The following is a 19,919-nucleotide window of genomic DNA, read 5'->3' as shown; positions in this document are numbered from 1 at the left end:
CGATAAGGGTCATTTTCCCCATGGTTGCCATGTACAATAAGGGTCTTTTTCCCCCTGGTTGCTATGTACTATAAGGGTAATTTCACCCCTGGTTGCTATGTACTATAAGGGTCATCTTCCCTCTGGTTGCTATGTACTATTTGGGTCTTTTTCCTCTTTGGTTGCTATAATAACAAGGGCACCTTCTGACACGGAGTAGAATGTCTTTTGCTATAGACCCACAGCCTGTAAATATTCGTAGCCCGGTACAAGTGAACCATCTTGTCGATTTTTACATTCATCGCTCAGTTTCCTAAAAACAGTTTATTTCACATAACACATTACACTGAGCCGTAACCTGTACAAAGCGGAAATACAGAGATCCTGGAGGAATCGTCCATCCTCATTCCAGGGGTTTAGCGCGAGAGGCTTCGGCATTGGCCCTTAGCACTGCCCCCGGACTGGGATATGGTCTTTGTTGAAACAAGGGTCCCGCAGCTGTGGTGTCTGCCCCAGTTTTGGCCTCGTTTCTTTTGGGAAGTCCAGTAGACCAGGTTCCCCTAAAAGAGCAATGCACAGATACAGCGGTGATATTACAGGAGGACTCATGAGTTTTATATCATTCCTGCTTGTTCAGTGTCTAGGATAAGTAATTAATGTATGTGCACAGTGACTCCACCAGCAGAATAGTGAGTGCAGCTCTGGAGTATAATACAGGATGTAACTCAGGATCAGTACAGGATAAGTAATGTAATGTATGTACACAGTGACTCCACCAGCAGAATAGTGAGTGCAGCTCTGGAGTATAATACAGGATGTAACTCAGGATCAGTACAGGATAAGTAATGTATGTACACAGTGACTCCACCAGCAGAATAGAGAGTGCAGCTCTGGAGTATAATACAGGATGTAACTCAGGATCAGTATAGGATAAGTAATGTAATGTATGTGCACAGTAACTCCACCAGCAGAATAGTGAGTGCAGCTCTGGAGTATAATACAGGATGTAACTCAGGATCAGTACAGGATAAGTAATGTATGTACACAGTGACTCCACCAGCAGAATAGAGAGTGCAGCTCTGGAGTATAATACAGGATGTAACTCAGGATCAGTATAGGATAAGTAATGTAATGTATGTGCACAGTGACTACACCAGCAGAATAGTGAGTGCAGCTCTGGAGTATAATACAGGATATAACTCAGGATCAGTACAGGATAAGTAATGTATGTACACAGTGACTCCACCAGCAGAATAGAGAGTGCAGCTCTGGAGTATAATACAGGATGTAACTCAGGATCAGTATAGGATAAGTAATGTAATGTATGTGCACAGTGACTACACCAGCAGAATAGTGAGTGCAGCTCTGGAGTATAATACAGGATATAACTCAGGATCAGTACAGGATAAGTAATGTATGTACACAGTGACTCCACCAGCAGAATAGAGAGTGCAGCTCTGGAGTATAATACAGGATGTAACTCAGGATCAGTACAGGATAAGTAATGTAATGTATGTACACAGTGACTCCACCAGCAGAATAGTGAGTGCAGCTCTGGAGTGTAATACAGGATACAACTCAGGATCAGTACAGGATAAGTAATGTAATATATGTACACAGTGACTCCACCAGCAGAATAGTGAGTGCAGCTCTGGAGTAGAATACAGGATATAACTCCAGTAAGGGATCAGTAGTACAATGTATTTACAAAGTAGCTCAACTTTTTATGTGGATTAATTCAATAGGTAGACTGGCATTCAGAGGTAGGCATACATGGCATGACCATCCAATTTAACTGGGTCATAACGATTAGAAGTGGAACATTTGGCGTTTGATGCAGAGATTTCGCTGTTATATCTATCTGTCTATCCCGTAATTTATACATTAGTTTAGATTTACGGTTTTCTATTTGGGGCATGGGTATTTGAAGTTTGGTATCGGCGCTAGAAGAATGTAAAGGGGAGGACGTTACCTTGGAGCATCAGAATAAGCACTTGGATCCATGGGATCAATCTCTTCTTCTTTCCTCCCTGTGAAGAGAGAAGCTTTGGTTACGCTACTGTCCATCTACCCTTCTAGCAGCAAAGCTGTATACAATCTCCTGCTGAGGCACCTTTTTTGGGTTTAGGATATGGAGCGAGTTCTTCCCGTCGAATATGTCTCCTCTCCTTCACCTCCTCCCTCTCTGGTCTCTCCCTCTCTGGTCTCTCTGGTTTCTCCGGCCGCTCCTCTGAGTCTGAAAAATATAATTCAACTATGAATATAAAAGCACCAACAGACCAGAAGAGAGAGAGACTGACGGACGTTACCTTTCTGCTTGGAAATGCACTTGGTGAGGACGGCGTTGGGGTCATGTGGAGATAACCAGGACACCATATCCGTCTCCACATTCCAGTAATACGGGAGGCCACTGCAGGACATGAGGGGGACGAGACCATGTGATCCAGACAGTTATCTACACCTATAGACATGACTGATATCAAGATCAATATCAGCAGACACGATCCATACGTCACTGTGATCACTATCAGACACGATCCATACATCACTGTGTGATCACTATCAGACACGATCCATACATCACTGCGAGATCACTATCAGCAGACACGATCCATACATCACTGTGTGATCACTATCAGACACGATCCATACATCACTGCGAGATCACTATCAGACACGATCCATACATCACTGTGTGATCACTATCAGACATGATCCATACATCACTGTGTGATCACTATCAGACACGATCCATACATCACTGCGAGATCACTATCAGCAGACACGATCCATACATCACTGTGTGATCACTATCAGCAGACACGATCCATACATCACGGTGTGATCTCTATCAGACACGATCCATACATCACTGTGTGATCACTATCGGACATGATCCATACATCACTGCGAGATCACTATCAGACACGATCCATACTTCACGGTGTGATCTCTATCAGACACGATCCATACATCACTGTGTGATCACTATCGGACACGATCCATACATCACTGCGAGATCACTATCAGACACGATCCATACTTCACGGTGTGATCTCTATCAGACACGATCCATACATCACTGTGTGATCTCTATCAGACACGATCCATACATCACTGTGTGATCACTATCGGACACGATCCATACATCACTGCGAGATCACTATCAGACACGATCCATACTTCACGGTGTGATCTCTATCAGACACGATCCATACATCACTGTGTGATCACTATCAGACATGATCCATACATCACTGTGTGATCACTATCAGACATGATCCATACATCACTGTGTGATCACTATCAGACATGATCCATACATCACTGCGAGATCACTATCAGACATGATCCATACATCACTGCATCACCTGGCATTTTAACAGGGGTTTTAGGGATTACCATCATCATAAGACGCTTCCTCCCAGTCCTGTATGTATAGCGCATACATGGCGGCCGGCTGCCACTGACAGCTCTGTGAGTGACAGCCGATGCCATCACCTCATGTATAGTAGTCACGGCCCTTACACAATCCTCCATGTAGAGAGCCTGTGACACTGCCGATCCTCACCATATTGGGTCATACACCTTGTACCAGTTGGGGGGCAGATTCTCTACCCGCGTAGCCTCATAGTCCACATTGTCATCATCATAGTCTTCAGCAATGACCTCTTCTGCTTGATCTGGAAGGACGCGCAGAAAGAAGACACGAGTGCTTCATAAAAAAAAGTTTTCAAGATCTCTGCTTGCTGCCGGTGAATGGTAACATTCTATGGACAAAATTCCTTCCAGATCATGTCCAACTGACACAGCTGCAGGGTTCGTTAAAATGTTTCTGAGCACTCCCTTGTTACGAACCCTCCACCTGTGTCAGTTGGATGCGATCAGGAGATATTTTCAGACCAATAATATTTCCATTCACTAACAGCAAGCAGGGAAGTAGTGTATTTTAGAGGATTATAGAACTTTTCAATACAATAAAAAGACTTGATTTAAACGAAAGTTCTCTGGGCCGTGAGTAATAACAGGCGCAGCCTGAAGTTGTACAGTAGAGTAAGGGGGTGCACTTTTTTGGGGTACATGAAGCGGATGGAGTCTGTGCTCTCAGTCTTTTGCATATCTCCCGTACTGATCAGACTATGACCTACCGGCTTCAACATGCTTCAAGATCCCTCTTTTCGCTAGTCGAGCTTGGAGGGTGAGCGGGAGCGGCATTGCGAGTCACCAACCTGCAAATATATAATCACGTTATACCCGGTCTATATACATTAACAAGACGTCGTGAAGCTCCAAACCAAAAGCTATCCCAGGCCCCCCTCACCTGCCTTTCTAATACTGCCCCCTCCGGCAATGTCTGAATGCCCCTCTAGCTCTGCCACTGCCCCCTCATTGCCACTTTGGGGTTAAGTGCTCAACAGAACATATATTTCCCCCCACAAGAGACTACGAAGAGATAGAATTACTGGCGGCCATGTATAAAGGTAACTACAAACCAAACATGGAGGTGCTGCCCATAACAACCAATCAGATTTCAGATCTCATCTTTTAAAATGAAAGACTCAATCTGATTGGTTTCTATTAACAGCTACCGCATCATGACTACTTTTTATACAAGAGACCAAGGCACAGATACGTGGGTAATACGGGTTAGGGGTAAGTTTAATAAACTAGACCCATCCCGGACCCAGTGTGTGGTAAACTGGACCCCGTATGTGGGAAACCAGACCCATGCCGGACCCCGTGTGTGGTAAACCAGACCCATGCCGGACCCTGTATGTGGTAAACCGGATCCATGCCGGACCCCGTATGTGGTAAACTGGACCCCGTGTGTGATGTACTGGACCCCGTGTGTGATGTACTGGACCCCGTGTGTGATGTACTGGACCCCGTGTGTGATGTACTGGACCCATGCCGGACCCTATATTATGGCGGATAGTTAGGGCCATGTCCTAACCTGTGGGGTCACATGACCCTGGTGAAGAATCCCCCCACTTTACATCTTATATCTTGGATAAATCATGACTCTTATATACACCACAAGTCCAATAAACCAATGTCCCGAGGAACATCCCCTATAATGACTATTCTGGAAGCACATGCTGGTACTTGTGGTGCTCCACGCTGGTAGGAATTGCTAGTAATTGTAGTCCTAGGAAGTAATTGGTTGCTACGCGCAGATCGGGTGCAGACATGAGACGTGTTAGATAAAGTTGGGACCAGAGATGACGATAAAACAGCTGAATAAAACTCATACAAACCAGCTATGCGACCCCGGCTCTCTTTTTCGTCTCCTCCTGGATGTGGCGGTCGCAGGTTGATTACGTCACTGACACGCAAGGCTCTGCGTTTCACGCCTCGTTTCCAGTCCCCTGCAGGATCTTTTGCCAATGGGAGGTGGTTTTGTCCCCCACGTGATCCAATGGTCTTAAAGCAGTCGACAACACTACTGCTGCTATCCTGACAGAATGGAGGAATATGTGCGGGAACCATGGTAACGCAGGGCATGACGGGAATGACTACCTATTTGCTGGGGCTGACTGTAGCTATATGACATACCCGGTCAGTAAAGTGGTGGGAAATGTAATCGATGTCAACACCCCAGTGCACCATGGGAGGCCGCCGATACAACCCAGAGGTTGCCGGGAAATTTAGTTTACACGTAATGCAGAGGCCTTGAAGACGCCTTGTTGCCCGTAGCAACCAATCAGAGCTTAGCTTACATTTCCTAAACTGCACTGGAAAAATGAAACAAGGACTCTGATTGGCTGCTATTGGTAAAATATAAAATTCTAATGTTCCTATAGCTTGCCTGAAATTTCTGCTGGCGACAGACGACCGATTAGGCTTTTCTCCACCTCAAGCTGCGCTTATCATCAAATGCGTCCCAATCGCTCCTTTTTTCAAAACCCATGCTTGCTGTCAGTGAATAGAAAAATTACTGGGCTAAAACTCCCTCCTGATCATGTTCCACTGATCCAGGTGTGGAGCTTATTACAGTGTAATTAGAGATCTCATTCGCTTTCAGACCCGGAATGTTTTCATTCACTGACCGCAGTACCGGCCAATCAGATTATAAACTTCAAGATGTAGGTGAGTTCCGGTGAAAAAGTCCAACGTGACCGTGACAACTTAATACCCCGCAGGTGGGAAAAAGAGTTGGAATTGTCAGTTTTTGCTAGCATTTAGGATTTAAAGCGTTGGCCAGGATTAGAAAAACATGGCTGCTTTCTTCTAAACAGCGCCACACCTGTCCACAGGTTGTATCTGGTATTGCAGCTCAGCCCCAATCACTCTAAAACTGAGCTGCAATACCAGACACAACCCATAGACCGGTGTGGCGCTGTTTTGGAAAGAAAGCAGCCATATTTTTCTAAACCTGGACAACGCTTTTAACTTGTGACCATTTTGTGTTATGTGATTTTTCTTCTTTTCCATTCATGTGTAAAGCTAAACTCTGAGATCTGCTGGTTTCCCTGTTACCAGAGCCGTGCATTGTGGGAGCTCGCAGTTCGGTCACATGTCTGACAGCGGGGTTGAGTAAAACTGCTGTCTGTCTTCCAAAGGCAAACAGAAAAATTCCCGAATGCAGCTCTGGATGTGAATGGAGAAATATGAAATATTGTCAGATATGCCGGGGAATACTGTATGTCATTTTTCTTTACAGCCCCTGGAGGATTGTCGATGACTGCGGAGGAGCGTTTACAATGGGGATCATCGGTGGAGGGGTATTTCAGTCAATTAAAGGGTTCAGAAATGCTCCTGTGGTGAGAATATTCCATCTTGTACTTATCTCTATCTTTTTTTCTAAAAAAGTCATGGTAAATATAGATCCTCGAGATAAAGCTGCCATTGCCGTTATCTGAGGGGTCGTCACCCAGCTTTCTAAAGCCCCTGAATTCTTCACAAGATAAGCAGCAGTACAAGATTTCAGGAGTCCGGGAAAGCAGTGTGAAAAGGGTTAATAACAGTTGATCCGTTATGTTGAGGGTGGCTCCATTTATTTTTTTTAACACCACAGGGAATGAAGCACCGTCTGCGGGGCAGTGTGAATGCCGTCAAAATCCGCGCTCCACAGATCGGAGGTGAGGCCTGTTGTTAGGACGCCTCATTTGATGTTGTGCCGCCATTATGTCCTCTCACGGTTTCCCTGTTCCCCGTACAGGCAGCTTTGCGGTGTGGGGGGGCTTGTTCTCCACTATTGACTGTGGTCTAGTGAGGCTTCGTGGGAAGGAAGACCCCTGGAATTCCATCACCAGTGGAGCTCTTACCGGGGCTGTGCTGGCGTCTCGCAGTAAGAAGCCTCTCACTATGTCCGATATATGAAGGTATTAAAGGGGTTGTACCGGATAAAAAATAAATGGCTGCTTTCTTCCAAAAACCTGGCCATAGGTTGTGTGTGCTATTTCAGCTCAAACCCGCTTCACTGGTGCTGAGCTGTAATACCAGACACCACCCATGGACAGGTGTGGCGCTGTTTCTGGACGGAAGCAGCCATATTTTTCTAATCCTGTACATCCTCTTTAAAGGGGTAGTCTCAGAATTAATAATGGTCTAATCGCTTGGACACCCACTAATTGCAAGAACGGGTTCTCGGACCCTCTGTTCCTCCTCACTGCTCGACCGCGGAGAGGAGGACATTGAATAGAGCGCGATGCGGCTTCATTCAAGGTCTATGGGAATGACTGACACAGCAGTGTACGGCTATTTTCATCAGTCCCGTAGACGTTTAATGGAGCGGCGGGCGCATGCTGGAACACCGCTCCGTTTACGCTCCTTCTTACGGGGGGTGCAGTAAGGGTATGTGCACACACACTATTTACGTCCGTAATATACGGACGTATTTCGGCCGCAAGTACCGGACCGAACACAGTGCAGGGAGCCGGGCTCCTAGCATCATACTTATGTACGATGCTAGGAGTCCCTGCCTCGCTGCAGGACAACTGTCCCGTACTGAAAACATGATTACAGTACGGGACAGTTGTCCTGCAGCGAGGCAGGGACTCCTAGCATCGTACATAACTATGATGCTAGGAGCCCGGCTCCCTGCACTGAGTTCGGTCCGGTACTTGCGGCCGAAATACGTCCGTCAATTACGGACATAATTAGTGTGTGTGCACATACCCTAAGGAGGAACAGGTTCGGGACCCTCCTTCTCGCTCTTGGTAGGGGTCCCAGCGATGAGATAATTATCACCTTTTCTGTGGATAGGTGATTGTCGATTCTGGGAAACCCCTCTAAATGTTGCCATGGAGGAATATTGGTGTTGGATTTATACCTATAGGTCCAGTTACATCTTACACGTCTCTAACGGCCCTATTACAACGCCCGATTTTGGCCGGTGCAGCGAGCGCCGATCAATGAGACATCATTGATCGGCGCTCGCTTGCTCCTGTCACACGGAGCTATGGATGGGGACGAGCGCCCGTTACTCCGATCCCTCGTCCCCATCCGTTATCATCATGCCGACAGCGATAATGTTTTAGTTTTTTGAAACGATACGACCAGCGGATGATCCAGGGTTTGCCCGTACATCTGCTGATCGCTGCCAATTATCGTTAACGAGCGTTCTATGAACTGATATGCCCGATAATCGCCCAGTGTAAAACCCCCTCTAGATATAGGCGACCCCTGAAATTGTTACGACCATAAAAGGATATTTACACGATTTACCACCAACATCTTTTATTCTATGAAGAATTTTGTTCCCATATTCCATCGATCTGGTAACAGAGCGCAGGATGAGGAGTGGCACTTCAATAAACCTCTGTTCTTCTATACAGACCATCGCTCTTTTATCACTTTGGAATCTCCGGATCTGTCGTCAGAATTTTCCCCATTGACCTCAAGGGGTCTGTAAGGCACAAGGAGCCGCATTGAAGTCAATGGGGATATTCCAACGACCGACTCGGAGGTCCGGAGTTCTCCAGAAAACTAACGGCACAACATTTGGAGGACAAGGGTCTCTTTTATCTTTCATCTTTATCCATAGGGCAAACGGTGCAGCTGCAAGAGACCCCCATCACCCCCTTGCCCGGCATCACGAGTGACATGCTGTGTATGTGGGATGGGGGTTTCAGACGCAGTCCAGCGTAGTGGATGTGAGTCAGGCATACCGGGGGCTTTTAAGCCTTGAACTCTGGGGGGGGGGGTCTTAGGCTGTCTCTGCAAGGGGGTATTGAGAGAGGCACTAAGGAGGGGGGTATCTGAGGCTTAGACACTTATGGGGCCGCTGTGGCGGAAATGTAGTATTACATGCCAGCCATTTAAATGAATGACTGACTATGTAAAATCTGGATCGTCCGGGTCCACCAGGGTGAGAGCTGATCTTTGTTAGCAGCTCGCCTCTAGCTTTTTAGGGGTTGAGAGAACTTTTGGGGGGCCCAGTCCTTGAATCTATTCCATTTGGGCTAATAACAGGTTAGTTTGCCCTGTTGACCAGATCACTTGTTGGCTTCTGCTCCCTCATACCTGCCTGCTGCTAGTACTATTATAAAAGAGGACTCCGTGTGCACCCGCACATTATAAATCTACATCAGTAATGAGGCGGCGCTGCTGTTTTCTATCTTTTAGGTGGACCTCTGGCCATGGTGGGCTCGGCGTTGATGGGAGGGATATTATTGGCTCTCATAGAAGGGGTTGGCATCCTCCTGACCCGCTACACGGCACAGCAGTTTCAAAACCGTGAGTTCCTCTTTAAAGAAAGCATAGCGCTTAAACTTCTTGTATTTAAAGGGGTCCTACACCTTAAAAGGGGAGCCCTAGAGGTGGGCATCCAGAAGGTTTATAGTAAATTGACACTTAGCAAGTCTACAGGAGTACACCCACAAGCAGAGTTATTGCAATGACACTTGGGATATCAGAAAAATAGCTACTGGTGGGAGGTGGGTGACACAGCTGAGCCGAATAGGGTCTCGGAACACAAGTACATTGAGAAACTGGTTAGAAATACAAAGAAGTCACTGTGTACTAAAGTCAAATGCAGAAATGTGTTTGCATATTATATTCAACCCCCTCTCTTAGGTCCTGCTGCCGAACCCCGGCGATCAGCTGATATTGCCAGGGAAAGCTACAGGCGGCCACTACAGGTGGAATATAGTATTGCATTTATCTTTGTAGCATCTCCCTGCTGTGGCTAATGGAGGGGGTATCCCTGGGTACCCCACTTTATATAGACAGCGGTTGTCCAGTTGGGACATTCACCTTAACGGCACACACTTTGTCTTGATTTTTCCTCCGTCGGGTCTGTACTTCTTCTTGCTTTTCTATCTCTGCTCTCTAGTCACAGACTGCCAGGGAACCCAATTTATAGTTACCCCGTCCACTTGTATGGGCTTCACTGCGGCTCCTTTACCCGTCTTTGTTGACTTATTTTGCAGCCAATCCGTTTGGAGAAGAGCCAAGCAATGTACCTCACTGACGCCGGTGAACGCCTACGGCTCAAGCGTCTTTATGGCGGTCGTTTCGGAGACCGTTTCTACAGGTGGAATATGGGATTTGCATAAGCTATACGTTCTTCTCCTTCTGTATAGAAATAAACAGTGTTCATTGTCTAATGTGCGTCCCACAATGTCTGTGTCTCGTCTAATCGCTCTGAGGAGTGGGGGAGGGGGCTTCAGGTAGGGCATGTTCGCTGCAAGACTGTTAGATACATTCATTATGTTTATTTCCATGTGTCCAGTCCTATAATAAAAAGCATCGCCTGCTACCCCATGACACGTTCTGCAATAGAGGGCGATAGAAGGTAGAGTATTTCCAGAACCGCAACGTTTTACTTGGATGTTGCATTAGTCCATTCCTCCAAGTTTCAGTATCGTGGATGAATCTAAAAAGATAAAGCAGACAATGCCGTATGTAAATGGATTGTGCACCTCTTAGAGGAACATCCCGGGCAAAACTGATACAGGAGGAGGCGGAGCTTGACTAATGTATTCAAAAGAGAGAATCCCTGGGTCATGCTCCGCCCCCTTTGGCCCTGCACCAAGTATAACACTGTGTATCAGTTCTGCCTGGAATGTTCCTTTAAATGTAAGGATCAATTATGTGTAAAATTGAAGATCGGGCCTAATTCACACTGCACTATGCCAGCCACATTGTGGGTTTCTACTGGATTAGTATTTAGTGGGTCTTTCTATCCTGAACATAGTAAGGTGGAAAAAATAAGTAAGTCCATCCAGTTCTACCCTACACTGATGTAATGTTGATCTAGAGGAAGGCAAAACCCCCATGAAACACAAGTACATTTTCTTTATTTTAGGGAAAGAATCCTTCCCGACAACCTCCTATGGCAGAGAGTTCCATAGTCTCACTGCTCTTACAGTAAAGAATCCCTTCTATGTTTGTGTAGAAATGTAAAATAGAAGACCTAGAAATATGTCTTTCTTGTACAAAGGTGCCCAAAACTGTACATAATATAACGTAAGGCCTGACTAGAGATATGAAAAGGAGTAGAACTATGTTCTCATCATGTACACCTATGCCCCTTTTGATGCACCCCATGATCTTATTTGCCTTGGCAGCAGCTGCCTGACACTGGCGTATACCCACACATATCCCTTGGTCTATGGATTAGCCCAGTACACTGATAGCTATGTATGCAGCTCATAAATGGCCAGTCCGTAGCCTAAGCTGTATGGGCAAGCGTGTGTATAGCAGGACCCATGATACCGATTCGGCACCAGTGCAATGAATCCTATAGAAACCCTTTAATAAATGTTCTATGTTTGCTGATTTCTCCTAAAAACAGCACCACGCCTCTATTGGTTGTATCTGTATTGCAGCTGCGCTCCATTGAAATGGATGGAGCTGAGCTGTAATACCACAAGCAACCAGGTGTGGTGATATTTTTGGAAGAAGGCAGCCATGTTTTCCTATCCTATACAACCCCTTTAATGCTATTCACATTTATCAGGAGAACAGGTCCGGGTGTTAGTGTTACCATACATGTGGGCCGTAATTGCCCAGCCCTCCAAAAGCATGTAGGAAAGATGAGTGAAAGCCAGTCACATTACACCTCACACAGGGGTTGACATTTAGCTTTTCCAGACTCCAGAATGGCGCGTCTCCTTAGTAATCGGTGGGGGTCTGACTCCCAGCACCCTCACCGATCTGCTGATTGAAGGAGCTGCGGCCTCTTCATTGCTTAGCAGGAACAGCGCCGTACATTCAGTAGTGGCTGTGCCTGGTATTGCAACTCTGCAAGTTAGTCCCTTTCAAGTGACCTGCAGTACCAAGCACAGGCAATACCATAAATATCTGATCGGTGGGGGTCCCATGTCTGGGATCCCTATATATAGGGAGAATGGGTGTCCCACACAGGTATGGGGAGAAGGTCGTGAATGCTGCTCTTTCCATTGTAGTTTATGGAAGTTACGAAATGATTGGAGTTTTCTGTGTTCTCACGATAGGTGGGAGTCCCAAAAGTGAACCCTGAACCTATCAGACATTTATGGCATATACTGTAAATGTCCAAGATGGGAATACCCCTGATAATGTGACCCTGGGAATAAAAAAAAGGTTGTGCACCCCTGAAAATGGAAGCGCTCAGAATTGGTTAGTGTTTCTTTACATGCGGCTCTAACCTTGGTGGTCTTTATGCGGCCCCCTTGGAAACAGATCCAGCCAGAGTTATCAGGAAGGGTCTGACATTCTTCCTCCTGCAGACAAGGCTCCATGTCGCACCACCACTTCCCCATCACGATGGACGCTGCGGACATGATCATATTGTTATCCATCCCCGTAGATGTTACTGCACCTTCACCACCTTTATATAACGCCCTTTTACCACTCTGACTTTTTGCCAAAATCCCACCACCCCGCTATAATTTTTCGGTACTGTGTTATGCCTAGTTCAGGGCCTGAGGGGGCGGAGCATGAACATGGTGACAAGAAACACCAAATAGAGAATACATGTGTCATGCTCCGCCCCTCAGGTACTGCACTAGATATAACATCAGTGTTCCTTTAACAAGGCTGCATTGTGGTCAGTCAGAGTTCATGTTGACTGACCAAGGTCCAGTTGAAGACTGCTTTTTATCTGGCACCAGAGCTGAGGTGATATTTTAGTGCCCTTCAATTTAAAAAATTCATGCAAATTTACTATCTTTCATAAAAACGTTGCCACAAGGGGGCGCTATTCCATTGGCATTTACATATCATAAATAGTTTTTGGGCACACAATATTACAACACCATTCCTTAGGTTCTCTGAACCTTTTATGAGGCTGTATAGCTTAGAAAACCCATTCTCTTACACCATATTAGGGAATTCTGAGTTAAAGGAGTTGTCCGATCATTTTATATTGATGGTCTATCCTTACGATAGGTCAACGATCTCAGATTGGTGGGGGGTCCGACTCCAAGCATGACCACCCATCAGCTAACTGAAGGAGCCCGCTTAGTTCGTTGCCGCGGCCTCATCCATGTTTACCAGGCACAGCACCGTACACATCCGTAGCGGCTGTGCCTGGTAATGCATGTGCCATTCACTTGAACGGGACCGGAACGGCAATCCCATGCACAGCCGCTACAGGTGTGTAGACCATCAATATAAAATGCCAGAGAACGCCTTTAATAAAGGGGCGTCCTCTGATCAGGATCCTCATCTCTTGGCCGGAGTGGTTATGAAGAGCGTCTCTCGCTTTGGAGGACCTGTCCTGTATTACACAGATAACCCACTGATATGAATAGATAGTGTGTAATGCTTTGTTTCCGCTGTGGTGGCGCTACAGGAAAATTGAATACTTACTGCCAGGTTTTCCCACAGATCACAGCTGATCACTGGGGGTCACTTTCTGGTCAGGTTATTGTTATGTGTTGTTTGCTTATGTAGAGGTAATTATATGGGAGAGGGCAGTTTATATTCACATATGTGCTCTAATAAATGGCATCCCTACCGAGGTATAACTACATGACTTACCATCCACGCAAGAAGGTTTGTCCCGCGTCGTCCCGGCCACTTTTCCCGGCAGACATGAACACTGCACTGTCTGAGATCTCTCCTCAATACGGTTCCTGTTACAGCAGCGATGAGCAGACACCACCCGACAGGTACCCCCAGCTGCATTGTATATAGTTACATGGTCACTCAGGTTAAGAAAAACAAGGGTTGTGCTTTATGTTGATCCAGAATAAGACAAAACAATACCCTTTGGGGATGGAATTCGCCCATAATTTTATAACTATTGCTTAGATGTTTATTGGGAAGGTATTTGGGGCTGAGCTGCAATACCAGACATAGCCTATGCACAAGAGTGGCGTTGTTTAAAAAAAAACAAAAAAAACGGACCCTTTTATCTAATCTCATTCATTCCTTTATTTTTATATTTTTGTTGCACTCCTAAATTCACTATCAATCGACTGCTTGCTTTGGAGTCTACTTTTGGCACTGGAACCGGCTAGATTTGCAACTGATGATTACACAATCCCCAAGAGTGGCTCAAAGTCCTAAATTGATCGCATCATGGCAGGAAGCAGCAAGTTTTTTTAACTATTTTATTTTCAAATGAATTTTGAGTATATTTTATTTAGCATTTTTTAAAGCCAAAAATAGAAAAAGGTATGCAATTATGCATGATTGAACAATTCGAGAGTGTCCTATAAAAAGTGTTTCTCTCTGGAGGACCCGACATGTCCTGATTACACGGACTATCCATTAATTTAAATAAGAACTGTGTAATACTGCATTTCCCCTGTGGTGGTGCTATAGAGAAATTAAACACTGCCAATTTCCCTAACAGGTTACATCTGATCACTGGAGGTTCCTGCATCGGGTCACCATGTAATCATCCTATTATTGGGGGGACACTTCTAACAAAGCAGACGACCCCTTTAATCTCACCACTATATGAGTCCATTAACTCTACCCTTACTACCTGGTCGTGTATGGCACAGCCTCAGTGAAATGTATATTAATACACATTTATTGGGCCACTTCTAAGACACAAATTATTTAGTCTATATATCAATTTGATGCTGGTGCCTGACACCGTACCCTATTAGACGCACCAATGTGGTCTAATAATTTAAAGGGATATTCCACGTCCAATCAAATACAGGGAAACCTCTTTGAGACGACCGCCCAAAATTGCAATGAAAAATGGACATAGGATACAAGGCAATTCAATGGAGATCAGGGGTGGACTTCTCAAAGAGATGGGCTCAGGAAGAGGTTTCACTGTGCCAGGATTGACCAAACAGGATTCTGCCCCTTTAAGATCCCCGATTCTTAGACACCCACCGATCAAGGCAGTAGACCGTTCAATGCTATAGCGTAAAATACAAGGTGTCCCCTGGCTTTGTGGTATTCCCGTTAGATCTCTTGTAAATCCCTCTTCTATGTCGCTTGCACCCCTCTGCCATCCCTCGCACTTGTTTCTCTTATCTCTCTCCATCTGTCTCCCCCACATCTCTCGTAGTCTCTGCTGCCGCCCTGTTCTGCTCTTGCTAGCAGATGGCATGTGCACACCCGGTCCTGATTTCTTAAGAGTCTGTGCCAGGATCTGGGAACATATCTGGCAAGAATAACAGTAATGATTTTTTTTCCCCTGGCAATGGTCAGGGCAGGAAGGCATGCAATGGGCGGCTGTGGGAATCCATGTGATGGAGAAGTGCTGTAAAGTAGGGCAGGGTGAACGGGGAAATTATAGGCGTCTGGAAGAAGTCATGATTTGGCTCGGCATTAGAGGAGGATGAAGAAAAATGGAAAGTTTTACAACAACTTACAGATGACTGGCAGCTGGTCGCTGTCTGTGAAGTACTGATAGTGCGGAGGCCACAGTGGAGAGAGGTCGGGCATCTGAACATTGTGCTTGGCATAGGAGGCTGTGACTACTAACCAGAGACAGGACATGGAGAGGAAGACACCGAAGCTATCGAGAGAAATCAGATAAAGAGTAAAGGGTTAAAGGCTGCCGTCAGGTCCATACAGAGCAACCGATATACGCCAGATATCTAAATTATAACCAAACTTGCGGCATCGATGAGAAAAAGATTAGGCGCAGTTCGCACCTCAGGAGCATGTAGGCACAAAATGCCAAGCCCCTTTGGCACCACCTGTCAATATGGCCACATGTACGCCAATGCAACGTGAACATGAAATGATGGTGCCCACGTTCTACAATGTCTATGCAGTGCCCAAGAGTGGTATATGTCGTCAACATTGTCTCCCATTACTCCCAGCACGGACGTCTATAGGGAAAGCCAGCCCTGAGTGTAGCGAATACAAGAGGAAAATAAAGGGAAGATGTGGAAGAAAAGAAATAGGACAGAAGAGTAATGACATGGGGCAGAAAGAAGAAACGACATATTCCAGGTTTAGAGATGTGGACTAGATGGATCCTGGTGATGAGATGCAGGATGATGAGTACAGGCTGGATGGTTCCTGGTACGGATGATGAGTACAGGCTGGATGATTCCTGGTGATGAGATGCAGGGTGATGAGTACAGGCTGGATGATTCCTGGTGATGAGATGCAGGGTGATGAGTACAGGCTGGATGGTTCCTGGTGATGAGAAGCAGAATGATGGGTACAGGCTGGATGGTTCCTGTTGATGAGAAGCAGAATGATGGGTACAGGCTGGATGGTTCCTGGTAAGGATGATGAGTACAGGCTGGATGATTCCTGGTGATGAGATGCAGGGTGATGAGTACAGGCTGGATGGTTCCTGGTAAGGATGATGAGTACAGGCTGGATGATTCCTGGTGATGAGATGCAGGATGATGAGTACAGGCTGGATGGTTCCTGGTGATGAGAAGCAGAATGATGGGTACAGGCTGGATGGTTCCTGGTAAGGATGATGAGTACAGGCTGGATGATTCCTGGTGATGAGATGCAGGATGATGAGTACAGGCTGGATGGTTCCTGGTGATGAGAAGCAGAATGATGGGTACAGGCTGGATGGTTCCTGGTAAGGATGATGAGTACAGGCTGGATGATTCCTGGTGATGAGATGCAGGATGATGAGTACAGGCTGGATGGTTCCTGGTGATGAGATGCAGGATGATGAGTACAGGCTGGATGATTCCTGGTGATGAGATGCAGGATGATGAGTACAGGCTGGATGGTTCCTGGTGATGAGAAGCAGGATGATAAGTACAGGCTGGATGGTTCCTGGTGATGAGATGCAGGATGATGAGTACAGGCTGGATGGATCCTGGTGATGAGATGCAGGAAGATGAGTACAGGCTGGATGGTTCCTCCTGGTGATGAGATGCAGGAAGATGAGTACAAGCTGGATGGTTCCTGGGGATGAGAAGCAGGAAGATAAGTACAGGCTGGATGGTTCCTGATGATGAGATGCAGGATGATGAGTACAGGCTGGATAGTTCCTGGTGATGAGATGCAGGAAGATGAGTACAGGCTGGATGGTTCCTGGTGATGAGATGCAGGAAGATGAGTACAGGCTGGATAGTTCCTGGTGATGAGATACAGGAAGATGAGTACAGGCTGGATGGTTCCTGGTGATGAGATGCAGGAAGATGAGTACAGGCTGGATTGTTGCTGGTGATGAGATGCAGAAAGATGAGTACAGGCTGGATGGTTCCTGTTGATGAGAAGCAGGATGATGAGTACTGGCTGGATGGTTCCTCCTGGTGATGAGATGCAGGAAGATGAGTACAGGCTGGATGGTTCCTGGTGATGAGTGGCAGATTGATTAAACTAGGCCACGTGGTTCCTGGTGGATCTAGGCAGGGTGATGAGTAGAGAGCGACACTAAAGTAAATCCAGGCGGGATTCTTCCTTATAGGCAGAAATGGAGAAACATAGTGTAATTGATCCCTCCAGGGCGAGACAGGGCAGATTACAAGGTTCCTGTTATCAATATAGAGGGAATCTTTCTGTCAGAAGTTATATTAAAGAAAGAATATAGATTATGGTATTGTGGCTGTGTAGAGTATGTGGCGGTCTGGGCATGTTGGGAGTTGTAGTTTTGCAACAGCTGGAGAGTCACAGGTTGGAGACCACTTCTATAACAGATAACTCTTCTAAGTATTTCCCCCTTTACCTGAGGGAGTAACCTGAGTGACTGTTTCAGAATACAGACCACCATAAATGACAGTCTGCAGTCTGCTGACACCTTCATGGAACAGTGGTGGGAAATGTAAAGTCACCGCAGCCCTTTAGGCTTGGGAACCATTCCAGTAATAGGTATTGTTATGTAGGTTTCTAATCCAGTTCTGGGTAAACCTATGCTTCAAATTGCAAGGGTAAGGAAAGCAAACAGTAGCGTCAGCGGCTGGGGGGTGCGTAAGCAGTACATGGCTTTGGTGCCCATTGATGAAGAGTCAGACAGTAGGGTTAGGGACTGTTGCCGAATATTACAGGATATAGGCTGCCGGCAGGGAGGAACACACAATACAGATTAGGATCCTCTTACATAGCCCGACGTGGGGCATGTAAACAAGCGCCGATCCACGAGACAACTGGTTGATCGGCGCTCGTTTGCTCCTGTCACAAGGAGCTATGTTTGGGGTGACGAGCGCTCGTTTCTACGATCACTCGTCCCCATACATTTCTATCATGTCGGCATCAAAGAGTATACAGAAAGGAAGACAAAATAGATAACATGGAAGACGCTCCCAGTTTCGATCACTACACACTTCCATCATATCAACGGTGAACATATCATAGAGGCAGAACATGTGGCTGCTACGGGGGCCCTTGGAGAGAGGGGCCTCAGCCCTGGTTGGTCCTATCCTCTTTTGCTACAAGGGGGTAAGAACCTTTGTAGGACTCATGGAAAAGGAGGGGGAAACAAATGCGGCACTATAAAAGAGAAGACCTGTTTTGATCTTTGCTATGGGGTCCGCTCCTCTCCGCCATTGCCTCACATCAATGACACCAATTAGTAGGTCATATAATGATCGGATCCAGTGGGTCCCACCGTTTTGCCGTGTTACACACAGAGATTAATGGGACATTTTCGGTCGTAGTCCCCGCCGCATGTAAATCCAGGCTGATGGCGGAGGCCACCACAATAAAGGTATCAGAGATAATGGAAAGTATGTGAGCGGATAAAGAATGAAGCACGCTGCGTAGTGAGCACACAACAATCACACGGACCATCACAGGGCGCCGCGCATCTTACGTTTACTCTGTTTTCATCCAGTTTTCAGATCCTATATAAAAGCAGATGAAAAGCTTATTTTTAGATTAGTCGTCTCCCCCCAGAGCCTTATATAGAGGACTTAACCATTCCTCTTCCAGATCCGTACATAAATGACTTACCCCTTACATCCTCTGATGCCTAACACTGCGGACTTAACCCTTCTTTTCCGGAGTCCTACATCTCTTAAATGACACCGCTCGCTTAACCCTTTCTTTTCTAACAACGAACTCTTCCTCGACCGGAGCCTCATACGGAGCCGTAACAGTTGACGTAACCCTTTGAGAGCCTTGTACAGCTTACGTAACCCTTCTTCCTTCATGCAGAACCTTCATATAGGTAGATGAGTTAACTCTTTCTCACCTACAGCCGTACATAGACCCGGCTGTGCAGAAGATTTAACACTTTATTTTCCACATCCATACACAGTACAGTTTGTTTTCCGGCACCGTATACACATTTTTTTAACCCCAACAGCAAACTTTCCTTGGCCGGAGCTACGCACCTTATACTTAACCCTTTGGCTCCCCTTATTTAACCCTTTCTGTCGCTTTTTCAGCCACATACACAAGCCTTACCTGTTCTCCATCCCGAGCGTTCCACCTGATTGAACTTCTCTCGTGCTGCAGCATCCCTCATACCTTTCCCCTTTGATCGATGCCCGCTTATCAAAGGGGAAAGGTAATCTCCTCTTTACCATTGGGCACAGGAAACCTCTCCCCGTCATCCTGGGTCCCACCCTATCGGTGAAGCTGGTAGGACAGGGACGGATGCTCGCTTACCTTTTTTGTAGCCTACAGCCCATGAAATCTGGTGTAATGACAGAGCTTGGAGGAGA

At 46.3% G+C, this 19,919-nt stretch overlaps 2 protein-coding genes across 7 annotated transcripts; one reads left to right on the top strand and one right to left on the bottom strand.

The window, feature by feature from the left end:
* Positions 1-288: 288 nt before the first annotated feature.
* Positions 289-5,332, bottom strand: PQBP1 (polyglutamine binding protein 1). 2 transcript variants are annotated; one of them, XM_075834919.1, is made up of 7 exons: positions 5,234-5,332; positions 4,128-4,208; positions 3,551-3,662; positions 2,289-2,389; positions 2,093-2,215; positions 1,952-2,009; positions 289-539 (listed from the first exon to the last, which is right to left on the bottom strand). In XM_075834919.1, the coding sequence occupies exons 2-7, from the start codon at positions 4,192-4,194 to the stop codon at positions 383-385; spliced, it is 618 nt and encodes a 205-aa protein (XP_075691034.1). In that variant the 5' UTR covers positions 4,195-4,208; positions 5,234-5,332; the 3' UTR covers positions 289-382. The 2 variants fall into 2 exon arrangements, with proteins under 2 accessions (XP_075691034.1, XP_075691035.1); XM_075834920.1 differs by having other exon boundaries at positions 5,238-5,331.
* A 20-nt stretch (positions 5,333-5,352) lies between these two features.
* On the top strand, positions 5,353-10,532 carry TIMM17B (translocase of inner mitochondrial membrane 17B). 5 transcript variants are annotated; one of them, XM_075834914.1, is made up of 7 exons: positions 5,357-5,470; positions 6,644-6,743; positions 6,998-7,061; positions 7,142-7,270; positions 9,550-9,660; positions 10,000-10,064; positions 10,356-10,532. In XM_075834914.1, the coding sequence occupies exons 1-7, from the start codon at positions 5,445-5,447 to the stop codon at positions 10,479-10,481; spliced, it is 621 nt and encodes a 206-aa protein (XP_075691029.1). In that variant the 5' UTR covers positions 5,357-5,444; the 3' UTR covers positions 10,482-10,532. The 5 variants fall into 5 exon arrangements, with proteins under 5 accessions (XP_075691032.1, XP_075691029.1, XP_075691033.1 ...); XM_075834915.1 differs by having other exon boundaries at positions 5,448-5,538; XM_075834916.1 differs by lacking the exon at positions 5,357-5,470 and adding an exon at positions 5,633-6,069.
* The last annotated feature ends 9,387 nt before the right edge of the window (positions 10,533-19,919 follow it).

Source organism: Rhinoderma darwinii, chromosome 8 (genome assembly GCF_050947455.1).
Source record: "Rhinoderma darwinii isolate aRhiDar2 chromosome 8, aRhiDar2.hap1, whole genome shotgun sequence".
Lineage (NCBI taxonomy): Eukaryota > Metazoa > Chordata > Amphibia > Anura > Rhinodermatidae > Rhinoderma > Rhinoderma darwinii.
This window is presented reverse-complemented; position numbering and strand designations above follow the sequence as displayed.